The sequence below is a fragment of the Delphinus delphis genome, chromosome 9 (assembly GCF_949987515.2).
Source record: "Delphinus delphis chromosome 9, mDelDel1.2, whole genome shotgun sequence".
NCBI classification, from domain to species: domain Eukaryota; kingdom Metazoa; phylum Chordata; class Mammalia; order Artiodactyla; family Delphinidae; genus Delphinus; species Delphinus delphis.
In genome coordinates, this window is record NC_082691.1 from 38,589,703 (window position 1) to 38,613,368 (window position 23,666).

The window sequence follows — 23,666 nt, forward strand, 5'->3', positions numbered from 1 at the left end:
TATATATGTTTATATGTTCACAAAGTATATTGAGAATATGCACTTTGTTCAGATCTGTGCATTACAGGCGTTATACTAAAAGGATCAAGTGTGACTAATTTGTAGGTTGTAGTAAGAACAGGTCTTCAGAAGATGACTAAAAACATTTCTAGGAGTTTTAAAGTTTCATTTTGGCCTTTTAGGGGGAATTAAAATATAAATTGAACCACAGATTATAACTTGAAGAGAACTTTGATTTTTCTTATTTTGTTAACAAGGAACTGAGGTCAAGGGTATTAATCCTTCTCATAACGATTTATGACCTGAGTTTGCAAAAGGAGGCGTTGCTCTAAGAAATCATGTGGCAGTGGTATTATTGGCAGGGGCCTAAAGCTCTGACAGTTCGGTTGTAAGATCTACTCGCAGTCGATCAACTGATATCTAAATTTTACTGGTTAAAAAAAAAAATGTATTCCCAGGTCTGAAATAGGAAGTAAAAATTCCTGCTGGCAGTCTAATTTCTGGCTTCAAATTTCTAGGGAAAGAAAGTGTTATTAAGGAGAGCTGGTTAACCTGGAATAGCTAAATAGACTCAAATGACAGCTACAATGAAAGCAAGTCACAGAGCCACACTTTGGCCATGCTTATTCAGACTCCTGGTGGCTGTGGACTAGGTGGGAATTTCCCTGACAATAGATTTGAACAAAGTCAGGCACAGCCCTCTCCATAGCTCTGGAGGCTTCTTGAGTTCTTGAGGACACTGCTTAAGATGTTTCTTGATAAGGTTCCATGCTCATCAAAACCTGTTATTATAAATTGGCTTCCCATAGAAATCTTTTATAGGAAGAAAATATGCTGTTGCATTGGTAAAGAACTTTGTGGACGTTGTGATAGTAATGTGTATCGTTGTATATTAATATGTTGGCATTCAAATTCATGTTTCGGAGCCTTTTTAGTTTGGTTAATGTGAGTTAGGCTCCTCGAGTCTGATAAATCCAGATGAAAAATTCATTTTGTCAATTTGTATGTTCTGGAAACCATGGATTTTGTGGTTGAGACTGGGTGGCTTTCTTATTATTTGGAAAAATCGATGAAAGTCCATTTTTAGTAACTGTTAAAGACTCCATGGTGTTTTTCAGTGGATTAACTTCTGGCTTATTTGATCTTCTGAAAGTTTTCTTTTAATATTTTTTGTGTACTTAAAATTGTTCTGTCCTACTGTGTTTCTGAAAACCACTACAAATTCTGTTAGAACAAGAGAATAGAAAGCATAAATGTTAATCGAAATGAGCAATATTGATTGCTTGAATTAAGCTGAAAGTAGGAATAGAGTAGGGAAGACAGGAGAAATATTTAGAAGATAGGAATTGGCAGTTTTTAGTGATTAATTATACTAAGGATTCAGAAAAAGAGATGAATTTAGGATGCTTTTGAGTGATTGCTTAGATATATGAATTTGACTTAAACATTTTGTCTGGATGCTTCATTAATAAAAGGGTTAAGTCTGAGTCAAGGGAAGGAAGAGGCCTGTATTGTAGAAGAAATAGAGTGGGACTGTGTTTTGCACAGGTCAGATGATTGGAGATTTCAGTTCCCATTGGCACCCCTGTGGCTACTGTGAGGCAAGAGAGAAGACCAGGACTGGTAGTCTGGGCTTGACCAGTGGAAGCCTTCATGGGCCATATTAAAGAGACTTGACATTGTCAAGGCAGTCAGGGGCCAGCCCCTTCACACCAATTCGGTATTTTCCTTCTAAAATATCAGGGTGTTTATGGAGAAGGAGGGATCTATAAATTATGGCCACGGTACAATCCCGAGGCCTAATTTCCATGACAACTGTCATGTAAGTGAGCCATAGCTGTCACTGTCTCTTGGGGCCAAACTTCTGCAGCCTGGGTGAGAGCAGTTAAGGAGTGTTAACAGCGCCTGATTTTTCCATCTGTTTTTATTTATTTATTTTAAGTATTTATTTATTTGGCTGCGCCGGATCTGTAGTTGCGGCGTCCTGACCAGGGATCGAACCCGGGCCCCCTGCATTGGGAGTGTGGAGTCTTAACCGCTGGACCACCAGGGAAGTCCCTGCATCTGTTTTTTAAAAGCATTTGTTTAAATCTACTTTCAACTGATCTTGTTAAACTGAGCACAATATACCTGTAAGTAATGTTTATTTTTTAAATATAATGCACATATTAATAGAAATATATTTAAACATAATCTTAAAATATTCTGGGAGAAGATTACATCTAAGATACTGTATTTTTTCCTCAAATTGTCGGTAGGTGTAATGGAGCTTGAGGTTAGGTTTGTATTTGCCTATGGAATGTGCTAGGAAGGAAATACTCAGAACTTGATAAAATCCAGCTACAGGGGGTTCAGTGTGGACTTGCCTTCAGCTAAGGAGGTCGACCAGATTCATTTATTCAGCACATATTTGTTCACTAGGCACTGTGTGAGGTACTTAAGGCCTTTCTTAGTGCCATGATTCTACATATTAAATTTTAATACCGTAAAAGGCTTTTAATTCTATAACTAGAAAAGTATGTGACTAAATCCTTCGAAACACAAACAGTACTTAAAAAGGCTTGCAAGTGCTGAATGTATGCTTGGTTACTGAACAAAATAGCATAACAAGCCCATTATCTCTTAAGAGTTGTGTAAGACAGCTTTCCGAACTTATTTATTGTGACCTGTTATGAGAATTAGATTTTGCTCATGACTCAGTGACACATACTTAACTACATCCAACATATTTGAAAGAGAATTTCATGAAAACAATCTGTCCTTACTATTTGCTATACATTAGAATTTTACTATTGTATTAATTTCTATTGACTCAACACTGTTAATCTTAACTTACAAAATTGATTTGATGATACTCTAATGGGTCCTGAAATCTGCAGTTTGAGAAACACTTGTTTAAATCATTTTTCTATTTAGAGCCTCATAAAATTGTTTGAGAAGTCTTAGGCCACGAGTATATCTGTCTAATCTATATCTACATTTTTGGACTGCTTTCTGTTTGATGGAACATAGGTAATCATTTTGTAGATATTTTAAGGCATTCCAGTAAAATTGGGATTGACCTTTGAGAGTTCATTAACTCAGATGTTTGAATGACTACTGTCAAGCAATGTCCTATCTTTCTCCCTCTTCATTATTCTATATTTTAACATTTAATTTCATGTAAGTTTTGGTCAAAAAAGCAACATGTCTTTAAAAGTTGCTTTTAGCTTATTTTTTCTGATAGAATAGACTGTGGAAAGTAAAAGGTGATAGGTTAGGGCACAGGTAAAGCTCTTGCCTTAGAAAAAAATCCTGTCCACTGATATAGTTGAACATGTACTTGAAACTTCTCTATTTAAAAAAAAGCAAACTTAGTGTGATGTCCTATTAATAAAGTGTGATGTCCTATTAATAAACTAAATAGATTTGATTACTTTTACACTTTCCTATAAACTCAAGAGCACATTTTATTTCTAATTGTTTAAGCTTCCTCTTATCTATTCACTGATTTATTTAACAGATTCTTCTTTTTTTTAAATTTATTTTTATTTATTTATTTATTGGCTACGTTGGGTCTTCGTTGTTCTGCGCGGGCTTTCTCTAGTTGCGGTGAGCAGGGGCCACTCTTCATTGCCGTGTGTGGCCTTCTCATTGCAGTGGCTTCTTTTGTTGCGGATCATGAGCTCTAGGTGCACGGGCTTCAGTAGTTGTGGCACGTGGACTCAGTAGTTGTGGCTCACAAGCGCTAGAGCTTAGGCTTAGTAGTTGTGGCACACGGGCTTAGTTGCTCCGTGGCATGTGGGATCTTCCCGGACCAGGGCTCGAACCCGTGTCCCCTGCATTGGCAGGCGGATTCTTAACCACTGCGGCACCAGGAAAGTCCAACAGATACTTCTTGATACATAGTCTGCTGGTGTTTGTTATTGGATTACCAGTGACTAGTATAATGTCTGGCAAATGACAGATGCTTACTGGATGTTTTCTGAATGACTAAATGAACCCATGAATGAAGGAATACTTATGCTTAAATTGTAAGAAATAAACTTGACCATGTTTTGACCACAAATGCAGCATTATTGTTCAAAATAAATGGATTGCTGGGGACATGATGATCCAGACGTGATTTTTTTTTCTCATGGATTTTATGACCTCTCAGTGTTAGTGCTTTTACAGAGGTTTATAGTGTGAGCTCCAAAGTCAGAGTGGGGTATACCCAGGTCCTTTCGTTTCCTAGCTGTATAATCATGGGCAGGTCACTGCCTCTGTGCCATCTGTGAAATGGAGATAATAGTGATTTCTTTCAGGGCCGATATGACTATTAAGTGAAATATTACAGACACATGCTCCAAACAGTACATGGCACTTAGCCAACAATTAATACATCTTAGTTACTATTGCTACTATTAATATTACTGAAAGCTTAGTATATGCCAAGCCCTGGGATATAGTCTTTGCTTTTTGTGGGTTGGCATGCTAGTGAGGGAGGTAAAAATGAAACAGTACAATGCTTGATAAGACTCTCTAGCGATAAGAGTGCTCTGGGAGCTGAGAGCAGAGATGCCTCACCCAGAATGTCAAGGAAAGCTTGCTGGAGGAAGCCACATCTGAACTGACAGCTGAAGAACAATAGGACTCAGCCAGGAGTGGGTGGGGGTGGAGGAATTATGAGGATGGGGGATAATGTTGAGAGGCAGAGGAAGCAGCATAAGCGGAGACCTGGATGTGAGACAATGTGGCGATCACAGAAAGAGGGGCATGGCAGAGACCAAGTGGTGCAGGGAGAAGAAGGCCGAGATCAGGTCCTGCTCAAGAGGCAGCAGGGGATGGCCTAAGGTTTACACTTGAGGGAAGTCATCTAGAAGTGGTAGGGTGGATTGCGTTGATTAAGTGAGAAGGAGGAGACGAGCTGAGAGGCTATTGCAGAAATAATGGGAGAGAGATGGCTGCCTGGGTCACAGCTGTGCCAGTGGAGACAGAACCTTGGGAAACCTTACATCTAGCGGGCACTGAGGAACTGTCACTTGCTAAGGACTTGGTTAAGCACAGTATACGTTTTAAACCATGTAAATAGAGTAAGTTCTAGCAGTGTTAAATTTGCAATGATAGAAGTGGGGGATGGATGGATTTTACAAAGCAAAGAGCAACCTACACTTAGTCATCTTCCAGAATCCTTATTGCCTCTTCACATAACTACATATTTTCTGGTCTGGTATTCTGTGAGTGGTGTTGCTTTGCTTTGCTTACGATGAATATTCCCCCAAGATGTCAGACAAAACATAAGTAATCCCAGTCATCCTTGGAGGCTTAGAATCTAGAAATCAGAGTAAAGAGTCAAACTCATTGAAACAAAACAGTCAGCAAACAATATATTGCAGAGGGAAGGCATTTTCATTGATTTTCATTCTCTCTTCAGGTTGATGAGGAGAGCTTTCTGTTTTCATAATCCTTCAAACTTTGCTATGTTGTAAGATCCTGGTAGATGAGACAGACCAAAATCATTTATTGATAAAACAAATAATTATCGAGTACCTACTAGGCGTAAAGCAATGGGCAAAACTGATACTGTCCTTGCCATCATGGAGCCTACATTCTAGAAGATGGAATGTTGTATTTTGATGAAAAATGGTAAAAATATTTTTTTCAAGTATTTTTTGGCATCAGATGACAGTATAGGAAGATAAAGTACGATGTATTTGGGTATCATATCCTTCTGATGTTTCCCATATGAGATAGTATAGAGTGTGAGGATTACATGAGTTAGAATATGACTAATGCTTAAGACTTAGTAAGTTAATCGATGTTAGCTGTTTCATATTAAGTGATACATTATTTATTTTGCCAGTTTTTTCTTACTGACTCAGGAGGATTACCATCTCTTAAATCTTATCCACAAGCACCATCTGATAGACAGGCTACCATCATTGTCTCGCTCGGACTTCAGCAGCAGCTTCCTACCTGGTCTGTCTGCGTGCTTTCTCTGCCCAATCTGTTCTCCATCTTGCACCAGAGTAAAGTTTATGCTCTAAAATTAGAAGCTGCAATCACTCCTGTAAACATTTCCATGGAACTAAGTAGCTTAAAGCAACATAAATACATTCTTAAGCTTTTTGATGTCAGAAGTCAAAAAATCATTTTCACTAGGCGAAAATAAAGGTGTTAGCAGTGCTGTGTTCCTTTTGGAGGCTCTTGGGACAATCCATTTACTTGCCAGATGGCAATCCATTTACTCTCTCAGGTTCTGGAGGTCACCTGCATTCTGGGACTTATGGTCCTGTGTCATAATGAGTGCTGCATTTGTTACCACTCTTCCCCCTCGACTCACTTGCTTTTCTTTCACTGTTAAGGGCTCTTGTGATTATATTGGACCGACCCAGTTCCAACTCAAGATCTCCAACTCAAGATCCTTAACTTAATTATATATAGAAAATTCTTTTGATGGGTAGGGTTACATACATATTCACAGGTTTTGGGAATTAGGTGATGGACATCATTTGGGGGTTATTATTCTGCCTACCACACTTCCCCTTATGTCATTGAACAGCGTAGAATACTGGGGGAGGTGAGTATTAATTTGAGTGTAAATGTCCTGCATAAAGCTTTTCTCTAGATTCCTTTTATTTATTTATTTTTTTTGCGGTACGCGGGCCTCTCCGTGCTGTGGCCTCTCCCGTTGCGGAGCACAGGCTCCGGACGCGCAGGCTCAGCGGCCATGGCTCACGGGCCCAGCTGTTCCACGGCATGTGGAATCTTCCCGGACCAGGGCATGAACCCGTGTCCCCTGCATCGGCAGGCGGACTCTCAACCACTGCGCCACCAGGGGAAGCCCTAGATTCCTATTTTTTCAGATTAAAGACTAGAACCCCTAATATGGCCTTGGAGGTCTCCATGGCCTAGCCCAGCCCATCACTTGTCTGGTCCTCCAGCCTCTTCATGGGCTCTTCTCTGTGCTTAAAGAACTCCCCTCCATTTCCTCCTAGTTTCTCAGAACCTTGCTACGGCCTCTGCTTAAACCATCCCTTTCTCTCTCCCTCCAAAGCCTTTTGCCTATTTTCCTGCCTTCTGCCACTTGAAGAGAAAACTCTGCTTCCTTAGGGAACATTATCTTGGCCTTCTCTGTGCTGGTCAGATATTGTGCTGCATGCGATCCTGGAGCCTGGACCTCTCCTTCACAGCACTTTATTGCAGCTTGGAGTTGTTGGTGTTCTCTTTTTTATCTGTAAGCTCTGTGAAAGCAGTAACTATTTCCATTGTATACTCAATTCTGATCATTTATTCAGTGCTCAATAAATATTTGTTAGAGGAATGGACTTAAAATGAAAGGAGGGTGTGCCCTCAAGTTTTGGTTGTGTGCCTCAGTGTAGTGCTGTCGTAGCCACAGGCAGAATGGGGTTTTGGGTTATAGGAAGGGTTTGTTCAATAGCAGAAGGTAGGAGATGGTTAATTATTGAGTGAAGCAACCCAGTGGTTTTCATTTATCGATAGTTAATTTCATTATTCAGTAATTTTCAGACCCTTCTTTCATCTCTTTAAAAGTGAGTACAAGACTTAACTGTCTAGCATGAACATGTAGGATCTCAGAGGCTAAGAATGCCATTAAATTTTAAAGTGGCCTTTAATCAGAGTTTATATCATGGGCCAGAGGCTGTTTTCCTGGCTTGGGCCCATCAGCTGAGGAACTTTGAGTGTATAATCATGTTAGCCTCTGTTAACACTGGTCTTCAAGAGAATTCTCAACTTTACTGCAGCCACTGCCACTCAGCGCTGTGGACTGTTAGCATCTGTATGTCAGTAGGTCTAAGAGTGTTTCAGAACAGTGAAGAATTGCTTTGTTTTGTATCTGACTCAACAGATGAATTCCTTTAATTTTATATTTCATTAAAATATGAGTTTTCTCTTTTGTTTGAGCCTGATTTATACTTATACAAACTTAATTAGCATAATTTCCCTATTTAAGCTAAAACATTTCACCTTGATGTAGGCAAAGTTTAGTTCAGCTATCCAGCTTTGTTGCCAAATCAATGGATTTCTTGAAAGAGACAGAACTTGTGGAATTCGTAAGTGCTTTGGGTTGTTCCTATTTAACGGAGAGAATTATTTGGGGAAAAAAAGCAATTTAAAAGCATAATCTTAAATTTTTTCTCTCAGTCTACTGATGAATATACTAATTATTTAAATTTAACTTAAGAAATCTGTGATACATATCTATAGCTAATCTATGCTTTGCAATATAGGTACTTTCACACTATGTGTTGAAAAATACTACTTCTATTTATATTCATGTTTCTATAGTATGAGAAATTCAAATTCTTAATCAACCCCTTTACTAGACATGATTTAAAATGCATAACATTGACTTAGTTCGTAGCTTTCCATTTTTAATGTCCCTATGAAGATGTATTAGTAGTAATTAGTAACTCAGTTTTGTTACTAGATTAACTTTAGTTGTTTAAGAATCAATTGATACGAAATGTGTGCATACTTTCCTTATAGAGTATCTTGGATAAAGGACATTGTTGTGGCAGTAACTGGAGAGAACATGGAAGCAATGAAGTGTATTATTCAGAGGTACCAGCATAAAGGCATCTCTCTGGTTGAATCTGGAGTGACCCGCCACAGGTCAATTTTCAATGGACTAAAAGCACTGGCAGAGGATCAGCCCAACTGTAGACTCTCAAAGCCAGAAGTAGTGATTATCCATGATGCTGTGAGACCATTTGTGGAGGAAGATGTCCTCCTTAAAGTTGTCACAGCTGCTAAGGAACATGGGGTAAGTATTGAAATACTTCTGAGAATGGATAAAAGGGGCAAACGCTATAGCACATATTCATGTGCTGGATTTTGATGGAATTGTATTCAGTATTTAAATGTCAAGTTAATTAAAATGGGCAAGATGACAAAACGTTATGCTATTTTGTTTTAGGAAGTTTATATTATTATAGATTGTGAGACTGTTCTGGAATTTCTTTTGCTAGGTAGTCATTTATCATAATGTAATATGAGCTATTTGGAGAAGAATGCAGTAATGCCATTAGAGTATGGATATGAATGGATGGACCTTAGCTGCATATTTAATTTCATTCCTTTACCTAAAAATGCTGAAGAGGGACTTCCCTGACAGTCCAGTGGTTGGGACTCCGCGCTTCCAGTGCAGGGGGTGCAGGTTCAATCCCTGGTCGGGGAAGTAGGATCCCACATGCTGCGGCATGACAAAAAAAGAAAAAAAAGCCTAAGAATCTTGTAAGAGTCTAGGAGCTATGTGACTTAAAGCAAAAAAAACCCAAACAAACCTGGCTCATTTCACCCAATTTTTGTTTTAATTTTTTAGAAGTGGTTTATTTTTTTAGCACAAACAGCCAGGCAAGATTTTCACACCCCTTAAAGTGAGTAATCTTAGGATGACAGAATTCTGTGTTCACTTCTCTTTCACCAAAATAAACACAGGATAGCAAAAGATCTGTTGTAATCTTTGGAACATATTTGTGTTTTTTTAAATTACTGAGTAAAATCCTGTAAATGACATAATAGATACTAAACTGAAGTTTGCAGTTTAAATTTGAGACTTAGTGAAAATTTATGGCCCAGACTTAGTATAGTATAATAGAAATAGGTTGTAGGGGCTTCCCTGGTGGCGCAGTGGTTGAGAGTCCGCCTGCCGATGCAGGGGACACGTGTTCGTGCCCCGGTCCGGGAAGATCCCACATGCCGCGGAGCGGCTGGGCCCGTGAGCTATGGCCGCTGAGCCTGCGCATTCGGAGCCTGTGCTCTGCAACGGGAGAGGCCACAACAGTGAGAGGCCCGCGTACCGCCAAAAAAAAAAAAAAAAAAAAGAGGCTGTAGAGTTGGACAGACTGAGGCCCAATTCTGTTTTTCTAATTATTAGTAGTATAATATGTTCAACTTTCTCAACTTCTTTGAGCTTATTTTCCTTTTAAAAATATAGATGCTAACTTGTAAGGTTGTTTTTAGGATTGGAAATTGTATATATGTTAACTACATAGTAAAGTGCTAAGTATTTAAAGTGGTATTACTGTAAGAATAATTATAATACCTCAGATAATATTTTGTTTCAAAGATTGTAGACCAATGGAAGGAGTCATCTAAGCCTTCCTAGCCATCTGGGTTTCCAGGAAGTTATAAAATACTCAACTGGGAAAGATAGCCTGATTTCTATTTAGTTATCTGTATGTATTTGGAGTTTCACGTTCAGGAAATTGCTCCTAATTTCATCTCTCTACAACATGAATTTCTTTTACATTTAGACCTATGTAAGAATTCCACAGATAAAATGAAACATTCTTCTTACTTTTAATATAACTTCTAAGTGGTATTTTGATATAGTGAAAATTATGGCTCAGGAACACTAGTGACCACAAAACTTTCTCAAGGCTCCTGTGTTTTTTGTGACATCTTCCTCTTTTCTAGGCTCCTAGATTGTGGAAGAGACAATGTGGCCAGGTGCAAGGGTGATGAGGAGGAATAAAAGAAGAAAGGATTTATAACTTTTAAGAATTTGAGTAAAACGTTACAAGTTTGAAAGTTCTTAGGGAAGACTATATAATTTGGGCAGTTAGAAAGTCTAGGCACATACCATAGCACAAATAAATTATGGCTCTTTGCCTATGTTACCTTTTGGGAAAATAGCACTTAAAACTCATTGTGAAAATCAAACATTTGGGTTTTTTGAGTATTCAGAGAATTTCTAAGATTGTTTGTAAAGTGATTCTTTTGGTAGTATGTCTGAAAGGCAAAAGGTTAATTTGCACCAATTAATAGGCTGAGAATATCATTTAACAGGTGACTAATAAAACATAAACATGTATAGCAGTTCAGTGGTTTTTTGTTGCAGATTTGTCGGAATTGCTTTTAGACTCTAATTTTCTTAAGTTGTTAATCAGAATATAATTTGTAAGATTCAGTCTCATTATGCCTTCTAAATAAAACAAATTATGTTCTAATAAAATCTGAAACTTTCCAGATACATTGAAAAGCTGGTTTAAAGCAAAATCTTTACAACTAATTTAAGAAAACTTCAGAAATTTGGTGTCTAAGAAATACTGCCTTGTTTTTGATGGTGTTAAGGGATAATTTTCATAAGTGTAAAATCATTATTAGTTTCATGCAGTTATAAGGAGCATGCTAAGGAGTTTATTGCCCTCATTAATGAGGGAACCAGACAGATGTTACAACTGAGAGGAGAACAAATTTATATGGAATAAAGGAATGTTGAAATTAATTCCCAAATAGACAAAACTTTTTTTCCCCACGGGACGAGGGGTGCCAGTTGAACCTTCACTGGGCAGAATCTATTGGCACGTTTATAGGCAAGAATGATTTTTCCATTTACTATCAGTTATCTATAATTTTTGAGAGTTGTATAAAAGCTCAAGGGCAATGAAAAGCTGGTTTCCGCTAATCAGAAGGGTTTGCTCTAAACAATACAGTTTTCAATTGGGGACACTTATTTTGCTTATTCTCATTTCCTTAGAATGTTGAGGATAGTGACCCAGTAGCCTCAGAAAATTCAGGCACTACTTGCTGCCACCTCTCCTACCCTGTTCTAAATTTTAATCCTAAAAACAAAAACACAACTAATTGAGATGTACTACTAGTAGTTGAAGTTCTTGAATTGGTGGGAAGTATTGGCATCGTTTTAACCTCAGGTCAAATTGCAGAAAACTGGTCTGAATTAAGTTCTATAAAGAAAGTAGTGAAGATTTTTGCTTAGAGCTACCAGGCAGTTAGTTGTTTGCCTGGGAGTCCTTTGAACTCATTCTCCTTTGTTATTTTAAATTGTGTTTTATAGACTCTCAACTGATTGTCCTGTTTTCTTACCTCTTTTCAAACCCTACCTAAAAAGGTCCCTTTCAGATAAATCATCTCCTGAATAAATGAGACACTGTGACAGCCCCCTGGTGGGTATGCAGGCTTAAGATAACGTTGATATTTTAACTTACATTACATTTTGGTTAAAAAATCCAAATTAATGATGATGTACTACTTCAAGAGACTAAGATGCCCCAAAATTAAGGCTGACATTAGGTTGTCTGCATATAGGGGCTCAAAAGTGTTGCCCGGACCCCAGTTCTTTTCTCTTCTCTGTGTATGCTCCATTCTTGGGTTTCACAGAGGCAAGATGACTTCAGTAGGGCAGCTTTTATCATTTCTTTTACTTTTCATTTATTTTCTTTTATTTCTTATTTCTTTTACTTTTGGTAGGGTTGGTCAGAGTATAAAATTCTAAGTGTACAGTTATTTTTTCCCCAGTACCTTGAAAATATATTATGCCATTGTCTCCTGACTTTAATATACCTTTGAGAAGTCTACTAACCAGTCTAATTGTATTCCTTGAAAGTAATCTGCCTTTTCTGTCTGGTTGCATGTAAGAATTTTTCAGGTTTTGGGCAGTGTCTCTGGTATTTCAATATATGAATCTTTCTTCCCTTGGATTTTTTGCCCTTTATGAATTTTATGGTCTTTAAAAATCAATTCTAAAAAATCCTAAGCTATTGTCTTATTGAATATTGACCTTGTCGCATTTCCCAACTGACAGCTTTTTTTCTTCTTTATCCATATGCATCTATATACGATAAACCTTATCCTGTCCTCATGTCTCAACTTTAATATTTTCTACTTGTTCTCGTGGACTGCGTCACGGGTAATTTCAGTTTTCTATTTCATTCTTTAGTTCTAATCTTTTGCTTAAGGAGTTTTACAGTTGTAATAATTCTCAATTTCTAGTTCTGTTTGGTCCATTTCAAATGTGACTGGTCTTTTTCTATTTTGCTTTTCTGTTTTGTCTTTCAATATTTAAACATTTTATACATTGTAGCTAATAGTAATTCTTGGTAGTTTAATTCTCCAGCTCTTCAATTCTGTTCACTTTTGCTCATGATGATTGGTGTCCTCCTTTGCAATTTGGATTGTAAGCCCATGTTTGGCAGGACTCGATCAGCAGGAATCCTCTGGGCATGGGACGAAGGTATGTTTCTGAAACATGAATTTGTGTTCCCTCTGCCAGGGATCCCAAGGGCTTTTCCAACCTGCAGCAACTTTTGTCAGTTCTTGGGTTGAAGTTTTGTAGATCCTATGGTGGTGTTAAAACAAATTTCTAACACACGTATAAAGTATAGATGATCATTACCACTTCTCAGAGAAGAGTACTCCCACCCCCAGCTCACCCTCCTGCTCACCCCGCCCCAAATCCCAAGCCAGGACAGACAATTTTGCTTTGTCTTTCCTCACTGAGGGCACTTTTTTCTACTCTACTCTTTAAATGAGTATATAGCTTCTCATGTATCTTTGAGGGCTACAGTTCTCACCAACCAAGTAGCACAGGCTCAAGATCTAATTCCTCATTCCTTCTCATTTGTTAAAACTAAAGCCTCTTGTTAACCCAAAGATCTCTGCCATCTTACTTCCTTGGTTTCTGGCTATCATGTTAGTTCTAGGGAGTTTTCTTGAGAGTCATACTTTTAAAGTTCTTTTTTAAAAAAGCACTTTTAAAAGTTACTTTTAGAAGCTGTTTATGAATTCTTCTGCATTTAAAAAAATTGTAATAGGTTTTTCCAAGGTATGTGGTCTGCCATATTGCAAAATAGGAGTCCTTTACGAGTATGAAGTACTTGTATATTTCCACATAATTATAAGTCAAGAGATGTAGTTATAAGGACATTGTTATAAGGGATATGTTGGAGCACTGAAAAATAAAGATGTAGAGAGAATCCTTTTTAGAAGGATTAATAAGCTATTGCATATACTCTAAGAACTGCCAGTAGAGTCTCATTTTCAGTTCATGCTATCAGTAGAGCAGCCTCCTAAAGACTTGCTCCTGAGGGAAGACGTTTAGTTTAGTTACTTGCATATGTTTCTTTCCTGAGCTCTCTGTTTTTGCATCTCTAAGGATGTTTTATCGTCTTCTCCCTAATCAACTTCTTACAGTAACAGGTTATATTTATTGCTTCTGCTTCTTCATCTCCAATTTATTGCTCAATGCACTGCAATCAACCTGGCCTCTTTCCCCTCTGACTCTTCTGCCTGAAAATCACCTGTAACTTTCCAATTCCCAATCAAACACATTTTTAGTCTTTTGTATAACAAGGAGTTTGACTGGCTTTTGTCCCTGGTTCCTTGCAGGGAGAATAAGTCCTTGAAATTTGTCAAGGGTCTTCATTTTTCATGAGCCCATTGGATCTCATTTGAGCTTACGCTAGTAAGATGAGATGACTCAGGATAGGGGCTGGTTACCAGCAAGACCAATGGAGCTTTGAACCAGCTGGATTTTTGGGGTGAGAGGAATGGTGCTGGAGATCGAACTCAGTCACATGCTCAATGGTTTAATTAATCATGCTTAAGAAGTGAAATCCCAATAAACTCTGGACAATGAAGCACAGTGGGGAGCTACTTGGTTGGTGAACAAAGAGGTGCTGAAAACATGCTGCTCCCTGATTGCTTGGGGGGAGGCCACCATAGAAGCTGTGTGTTCTGGTCTCCCCTGAGATCTCACCCCATGTGTCTCTTCATTTATTTATCTAGTCTGATTTGTATCCTTTGTCATAAATACGTAATGTAAGTAATCATAATCATATAATCATAATGTGATAAGCATTCTTCCTGAGCTCTGAGTCATTCTAGTGAATTACTGAACTTGAATAGAGGTTGTGGGAACCTCTTGAATTTGGAGTCAGTTGGTCAGAAGTGTCGGTGGCCTGGGGAACCCCACTTCTCTCTGGTGTCTGAAGTAATGGCAGTCTGGTTATGAACCATGGGTTTATGCTAACTCTAGGTGGCTGACATCAGGATTGAGTTTTAGAGTACACCAGTGTGTATAGAATGCCTTAAGTTTGATAGTGTTAACCAGCTCTTCCTTGGAACTCTTGCCTCTACCTGGGCTTCTGTGACTTTATTCATTCCTCTTACTTTTTTGACCACTCACTTTTCAGATACTTCTTCCCATCCTTTAAATGAGGTTCCTTTAACTATTATCACCAAACAAAGTATTTCTGAGCAATCTAAATCATGCCCACAATACTTAATATTGTTTAAATCTACATACCATAAAACGCACTTTGGGGGAATGTACAATCTGAGTGTTTACACCTGTAAAGATTCTTGTAATCACCACCACAGGTAGGACACAGAACTGTTCTAACACTCTGAAGAATTTCCTCCTGTTGCCCTTAGTATTCAGACCCTCGTTCCTCTAACCCCTGTCAACCACTGATGTGTTCTCCGTTCCTGTATTTTTGTCTTTTCCAGAATCCATAAATTGAAGCATACAACATGTAACTTTTTAAGACTATTATTTCACTGGGCGCAACACGTTTGTGTGCACCTATTTTAACTCTCACTGACACACTGTCCCAAATCTCTCTCATTCTCAGGCTTCTCACTTCTGAATTCCAGGCCTACTGTGTTCAACTTCCAGCTAGATAGAACCACTTAAATTTGCCTTTTTCAGTGTCTATGGAATCATGTGCAGATTGGAAGTCATTAATCTTCCCTGATATCTTTCCTTGAATTTCATCCATAGGTAAGAGGGAACCACTGATTTTTGAGGAGGGAATAATAAGACTTGAACTCTACAAAGATGACTGTCTGCCTTGTTTGGTAGGTTGACTAAAGGAAGACTTTGAGGGAAGTGAAGTTAGTTGGGATCTGCAGTAATGATGCAGCTGAGTGATGACGAACCCTATATAAGCCAAATGAAATGGAGAGGGAAGTAGATAGTACTAAAATGTTCAGGGCACTGGACTGCCTGGACTTGAGTAACGGTGTGGTATGTGAGCCATAGGAAATAAGGGACATGTATTTTGTGTGCTTTTAATTTTTCTTTTCCCTGAGGTAGTCTCATCTCTTCTCTCTAAATCCCTGTGTTCCTGCCCTCCCCACCCTTGCCTCCAAGTTTCTGTGAAATTAGGGTTTAGGCACTGATTTTTTGCTTGCCACATCTTTGCAGACCTATTTACATTTGCCTAAGGGTTATGACTGCCTGGGACCTTTTCCGCACTGGTTCATGATTTATCTTATCTTTTCTCATAAAACAAGGTCTCCTATACTTCCTGTATTGGATTTTTGCAATGTGTAAAACAGGGACTTTTTGTATCTGAAAGCAGGCTCCAGGACTTTGTTTCTTCCTATATTTGAATATCAGCTTGGCACAAGGTTTCTCAACATTGGCACGATAGACCTTTTGGGTAAGGTAATTGTTTATTCTTGCGGGGGGTGCCTATCCCATGTGCTATAGCATAGTTAGCAGGATTAGTTTTTGTTGGAAAATTGTTAATCTGAAGAGAAACAGTGGAATTTATATAATGAGAAATTTTGACATGGGGTGTGTGTGGGATCTCTTAGGACTGTGCAGCATGACTAGCAATGATGAACAATGCTTTGGAAATTCTGCTGAAGTTAATGTGTGTGTATGCATCAAGAATATACTTTCACTACCCAGTTTTATAACTTTTTGCAATGTATTCTGGACTGTTTTTTTAAATTTTTAAATTTTTAATTCATATTGGAATATAGTTGATTTACAATGTTGTGTTAGTTTCAGGTGTATAGCAAAGTGATTCAGTTATACGTATACATATATCTATTTTTCAGATTCTTTTCCCATATAGGTTATTACAGAGTAGTGAGTAGAGTTCCCTGTGCTATACAGTAGGTCCTTGTTGATTATCTATTTTCTATACAATAGTGTGTATATTGTTAATCCCAACCTCATAATTTATCCCTCCCCCCCGCCGACTTTTCCCCTTTGGTAACCATAAGTTTGTTTTCGGTTTCTGTTTTGTAAATAAGCTCATTTGTATCATTTTTTTAGATTCCACATATAAGTGATATCATATATTTGTCTTTCTCTGTCTGACTTCACTTAGTGTGATTATCTCTAGGTCCATCCATGTTGCTGCAAATGGCATTATTTCATTCTTTTGTATGGCTGAGTAATGGTCCATTGTATATATGTACCACATCTTCTTTATCCATTCATCTGTCAATGGACATTTAAGTTGCTTCCATGTCTTCGCTCTTCTAAATAGTGCTGCAAAGAACATTGGGGTGCGTGTATCTTTTTGGATTATGGTTTTCTCTGGATATATGCCCAGGAGTGGGATTGCTGGATCATATGGTAGCTCTGTTTTTGTTTTTTAAGGAACCTCTACACTGTTTTCCATAGTGGTACAACCATAGGTGTGTGGGTTTATTTTTGGGCTTTCTATCCTGTTCCATTGATCTATTATTTCTGTTTTTGTGCCAGTACCATACTGTTGTGATTATTGTAGCTTTATAGTTTAGTCTGAAGTAGCCAATTCCTCCAGCTCCGTCCTTCTTTCTCATGATTGCTTTGGTTATTCAGAGTCTTTCGTGTTTCCATACAAATTTTAAGATTTTTTTGTTCTAGATCTGCAAAAAATCCCATTGGTAATTTGATAGGGATTGCATTGAATCTGTAGATTGCTTTGAGTAGCATAGTAATTTTGACAACATTGATTCTTCCAATCCAAGAACATGGCATATCTTTCCATCTCTTTGTGACATCTTTGATTTCTTTCATCAGTATCTTACAGTTTTCAGAGTGAGCTCATCAATGAATTCAGTAAAGTTGCAGGATACAAAATTAATACACAGAAATATATTGCATTTCTATACACTAAAAACTAAAGATCAGAAAGAGAAATTAAGGAAACAATTACATTTACCATTGCATCAAAAAGAATAAAATACCTAGGAATGGATTGTTTTAAAATAGAGATGAAAAACTCACTTAACAGATATTTGACTCTGTATTTGGAAATTTGACATAAAGTAGAATTGACCATGGCTAGTAATTGCTTGATCTCTGGGTGGTTGTGGTCATGATGATCCATACTGAAGGTCAGAGTTCAGTCCTGGGTGGGGGTCAGGTAATAAGCTTTCCTGGGCCAAATGGATCCTTTATCTACTCAAGAGAAAGTTTGGTATTGATTTAAGTCCTATGTCTAAAGAATGAGTGAGTTCTGGAAGAAAACAGTGAGTTCTGATTATTTCTTGGGAAATGTTGACAAAGGTTTAAATTAAGTCCAGGGCAGGTGGTGAACTACTTATTCCCTGACTGCCATGGTCTGAGGTGAAACTTGATCTGTTTCTGATGCTAGAGAAGCTGCTATGTGAAAGGCTTTTGTTTTGCTTAATTACCTGAAACTATCTGCCCTTGCAAATCTGTTCAATTAATTACTTTAAAATGAAGTTTGAAAGGGTAGATTAAGGAAAGATGAGTATACCTAGGAATTAAAGTTTAGTACATATCCAAGTTTATCTCTGATCATATTAGGTTTCAGATAAATGCTATCACTCTAATTGTCCAGAATTAAAGTTTTGTGTACAGCGGGGGCTCCTTATGCCTTTGTGCTGCATATTCAGGTTTAGGGATACTTTGTAGTGATAGCACAGTTTGGACAGATTTTTCTAAAAGCTATATTTCTATACTGAATAAACCATAGATTCTTTCCTCATAAAAGGAGATGGGAAGTATTCTATAAAAATGTGAAATAGTCAAAATCTCATAATTGGCAATGATTAGCTTTGAAGACGTTATTCTGTAAACATTAAGTAGTCTCTGAATAAAGATAACTCAGCTAACTGAAATTGTAATTACCTAGTCAGAGGATTTCTGTTGTAGAGTGTCATAATTAGCTTGAATGCAGATGCCTGAGGAGGGATGCATGTTAGGACCTGCTGTGTTGATGGATGATAAGCATTGTTCAATTTTGCTTTTAAAAGTAAACAGTAGAGGTGGGGTTCTTTACTCGTATTGTATGATTTGTATCTATGATGTTTTCCATGCATTGATATGTGGAAATATTTGATACATTACCCTGAGAGGCACGTAATCACTGTGGTGTTGAGCTGTTAAGCTTCCATTCAGAGCTCATTATGCTAATTCCCATGGAAACAGTGTGTTTGATAACTTGGGAATTACATTTTATAAAATAAACTTCTCAGGTAGCTGTACTTTAGAGGCAACTCACTTTGTCCATACTTGGACAGCAGAGGTATTTTCACTTGTGACTCTTTTCTTCGGCTTTTTGTGTAGTGAGACTTAGGAAGCTGGTAGCCACCTTGTGCTTTCAATTGTCTTTATGTTGTGTTACTTTCCAACTGATGTTTTAGCTTCCATAGGAAAGAACCTAGTAATTTCTGCAATATACTAATCCTATAATGACATCTCAAAAATGAATGATCTCTGCTCTTGAAGTTAGTTTTCAGTAATCAAAATGAGGGTCCATAAGTACACATCTTAGAAATTCTCTTTTTAAAAATACCAAAAACAGTCAGAGAGAACTTCGGACGCTTGCAGATCTACCACATGGTATAATAAATAGAACATTACTGGTCACTGTGAAACTCTGTCCCTGCCTTGATCGTGTTTACTCCTCCCAGGTGGATAAACATTATTTTGAACTTTGTTTTCTTGCCCTTGTCTTCAGTTTTGTAGCGTGTATCCCTAAAGAACATACTTGTTAGATTTTATTTTTTTGTTGAGGTATAATTCACACGTTCATATGATTTTTAACTGTTTTGTATATATATTTTTTGCCCAGTGTATTGGGGGAAATGTATTCACATTAATCGGTGCATTATAATTCCTTCATGAGCACTACTTCATATGTCACAATTTATCTGTTTACAGTTAGTGGACATTTGTTTTTAATTTATGCTAATATGAACATTGCTAGCATGAACAGTGCTACTCATGTCTTCTGGTGCACATGTGCAAGGATTTCTCTAGTCAAGATGTGTGAGTGTTACCAGCCTTACCAGATGATGCTGTCTTATTTTGTAAATTTGTATCAATTTACAGTCACCAATAGTGTATTAACAACAGCTTGTTGCCCCACATTCTCACCATCACTTGACACTGTTAGACTTATTTTTTTCTAATCCAGATAGTGGAAAGCGCTTTCTCTTTGTGGTTTAAATTGGCATCTTATAAGTAGGTTGGGTATTCTTCATATATTTATTGGCTTTATGTGTTCTTATTGAATTGCAGACGTACATCTTTTGCCCCTGTTTCTAGTTCTCAAACAACCACTGGTTTGTTGGGGTTATTCTGGAAACAAATACTTTGCAAAGTATATGCTTTGTAACTGTTATCTCCCTTTTAAAAATTTCTTTTTAAAATACTGTTTTGTGATGAGCAAGCATTTTTATTTCAATATAGCCAAAATTACTAATGTCTTTATGGCTCTTGATTTGTGTGGGATCTGAGAGAGTGAATATGGGTGCCTTGGGTTCAGATTGGGGCGGTAGAAACAAGGAAAAGTGGGCAGATTTGGGATATTTTGAAGCTGATGTCTTGCTGATGGTTTGGATAGGAAATATGAGAGGAGGAGAAATCAATGACCTTCAATGTTTTTGGTAAGAACGACTAAAAGAATAGAATAGACGTTTCTGTAGATGGGAACATCTGTAGAGGAGCCAGTTAGGGGTGTGTGGTATAGGTGAAACCAGAACTTGGATATTTATAGTCTGGTTGTGTGTTTTGATCTGAATGGAGTTGTTAAATAGGTATTTGGATGTACAGCTCCAGATTTAAGGAGAAATATCTGGGCTGGATTTATAGATTTGCGAAGTCTCGTATAAGATAGTATTTGAAACTCTGGGACTTGAAGAGGTCACGTATGGAATGAATGTAGGGAAGTCTGAGGTCCGAGTTCTGGAAATGCTTTCCACTTAGAAGGAGGATATAAGGATCTAGGATTTAAAGTGTGAGAAGATGAGAGAGTTTGCTTGGTGATAATGGTTTCTGAAAACCAAGTGAACAAATGTCCTCAAGAAGATAAAGAGCTATCCACTGGATTTAGCAATGTGAGGGTCATTGTGAGCTTGAAAAATTTATTTTGTGGAGTTGTGGAGATGAAATCGTAATAAAAGTAGACTACAGAGCACACAGGAGGAGAGAAAAATTACAGATAAGGAATAGTATAGTATGGACAATTGTTTGAAAGAGTCTTATTTTAAACTGATACTAACTGGCAGATGTATGATCAATGGAAGACTGACTTAATGATGGGAGATGTCACAAAATGCATGTACTCTAATGGAGACAGTTCAGTAAAAGAATACAAACTTGAGGCAGGACAGAAGACTATTGCTATAGAGACCTACATGAGAAGGAATGGATGCCAGTAAGTATGTGGAGATGTTGGATCTTAGAAAAGAGGTGGAAATTTTTTGTAGTTCTTAGAATGTTTTGCACTTACTGAGTATATTTAAATATATTGCACTTTTGTTAAATATATTCCTAAGGATTCTTTTTGAAGTTACTATAAAGGAATTACTTTTGGATTGTTCCTTGCAAATATATAGAAATACAGTTAACTTTTATATATTAATCTTGTCCTCTGCATTCTTACTAAACTAGTTTATTAGTTCTAATAGTATTTTTAGTGGATTCATTAGAATTATCTGTGTATAAGATTGTGTCATCTGCAAGTGAAGATAGTTTACTTTTCTTGGATGCCTTTATTAGATGTTCCTGCATAACTGCCCAGACGAGAACTTCCAGTACTTTTCTTAAAAGTGGCAACAGTGGACGTCCTTGTTCCTGATGTTGAAGGGAAAACATTAAGTCATCACACCATTAAGTATGATGTCAGCTGTGGATTTTTTTGTAGATGCCCTTGATCAGATTGAGCAAGTTCTCTTCTGTTAGTTTGTTGCATGCTTTTTTCATGAAGTGTTGGATATTGTCAGATAATTTTTCTGAGTCTATTGAGATGTTCATGTGTTTCTGTTATTTATTCTATTAATATGGTGTATTACATTGATTTTTTTCTGGAATGTTAAATTAATTTTGCTTTCTTGGGATAAATCCCACTTGGTCATGGTGCACAATACTACTTACGTGTTGCCAAATTTGGCTTGTTATCTTGAAGATTTTTGTGTTTATGTCTTTCAGAGTATTGATCTGTATTTTGGTTTTTTGTGATGTCTCTGGTTTTGGTAATATTGGTCTTAAAGAGTGAGTTGGGAAGTGTTCCCTCCTATGTTTTTTGAAATGGTGTGAGGAACTGGTATTGAAAAAAATACTTTCATTACAATTAACCAGCGAAGCCATCTGGGCCTGGGCTTTTCTTCGTGGGAAATTAAAAAATGCCTTATTTTCTTAAAGGTCTATTCAGATTTTCTATCTTTGAATTAGTTTTGGTTGTGTCTTTCTAGAAAAATGTGATTTTATCTGTTACCTAATTTGTTAAAATACGCTTGCAGTTTTCTTTCTCCTTATTTCTATAAGGTTAGTGGAAATGTCACCACTTTCACTCCTGATATTACTTATTTGAGTCTTATAAACCTTTAGCTAAACCAGAAAAAAAACTGTTTAAACTTTTTCAAAGACCTAACTTTTGGTTTTGGTTTTTCTCTATTCTATTTTCTGCTCTTATGTTTATTATTATGCCTGCATTAGCTTAAGTCTTTCTCTTTTTTCAGTATCTTGAGGTGGAAGGTTAGGGTTTTGATTTTGAAAATGTCCTTTTATATATACACAATTACAGCTACAAATCTCTCTTAGGACTGCTTTAACTGCATTCTCCAGTTACTTTACATTGTGTATGTTACTGATCTCAAAGTATCATTTCCATAGTGATTTCTTCTTGGATTCATTTACTAGTGTGTTGTTCAATTGCTATGTTTTTTTTTTGTTTGTTTGTTTTTTGCTTTTTAAAATTTATTTTGGGCTGCGTTTTGGGTCTTCATTGCTGTGCATGGGCTCTCTCTAGTTGAGGCAAGCGGGGGCTACTCTTAGCTGAGGTGTGCGGGCTTCTCATTGCGGTGGCCTCTCTTGTGGCGGAGCACGGGCTCTAGGCATGCGGGCTTCAGTAGTTGTGGCCTGTGGGCTCAGTAGTTGTGGCTCGCAGGCTGTAGAGCGCAGGCTCAGTAGTAGTAGTGCACGGGCCTAGTTGACCCGAGGCATGTGGGATCCTCCCGGACCAGGGCTGGAAACCGTGTCCCTTGCATTGGCGGGCGGTTTCTTTTCTTTTTCTTTTTTTGTGGTACGCGGGCCTCTCACTGTTGTGGCCTCTCTCGTTGCGGAGCACAGGCTCCGGACGCACAGGCTCAGCGGCCACGGTTCACGGGCCCAGCTGCTCCGCGGCATGTGGGATCTTCCCGGAGCGGGGCACGAACCTGTGTCCCCTGCATCGTCAGGCGGACTCTCAACCACTGCGCCACCAGGGAAGCCCCTGGCAGGCGGTTTCTTAACCAGTGCACCACCAGGGAAGCCCGGCAGGCGGACTCTCAACCACTGCGCCACCAGGGAAGCCCCAATTGCTATGTTCTTAATTCTCACATTTCTTTTTGTTTCTCTAAAACATATTTTGAGGTATAATTGACATACAACATACTGGATTCAGGTGTACAACATGTTTCAACATTTGTATACATTGAGAAATTACCACAATAAGTCTGTATCTGTCACCATACATAGTTACAGAATTTCTTCTGAAGAGATTTAAGATCTATTCTGTCAGCAACTTTCAAATATGCAATATAGTATTAACTATATTACATCCCCATGATGTATTTCATAACTGGAAATTTGTACCTTTTAACTTCCTTCACACATTTTACCCATGTCCCCCATCAAGCTGTTCTCTGTATCTATGAGCTATTTCTGTCTTTTGTTTAAGTTCCAGGTAAGTGGGATC

At 37.8% G+C, this 23,666-nt stretch overlaps 1 protein-coding gene across 5 annotated transcripts in view; it reads left to right on the forward strand.

Moving 5' to 3' along the window:
* The window catches only part of CRPPA (CDP-L-ribitol pyrophosphorylase A), a 362,199-nt gene that overhangs the window by 3,514 nt on the left and 335,019 nt on the right, over positions 1-23,666 (forward strand). For all 5 annotated transcript variants that reach the window (XM_060020425.1, XM_060020424.1, XM_060020426.1 and 2 more), the window contains exon 2: positions 8,473-8,749. In XM_060020425.1, the coding sequence (XP_059876408.1) occupies positions 8,473-8,749 (277 nt within the window). The remainder of the gene's footprint in view (positions 1-8,472; positions 8,750-23,666) is intronic.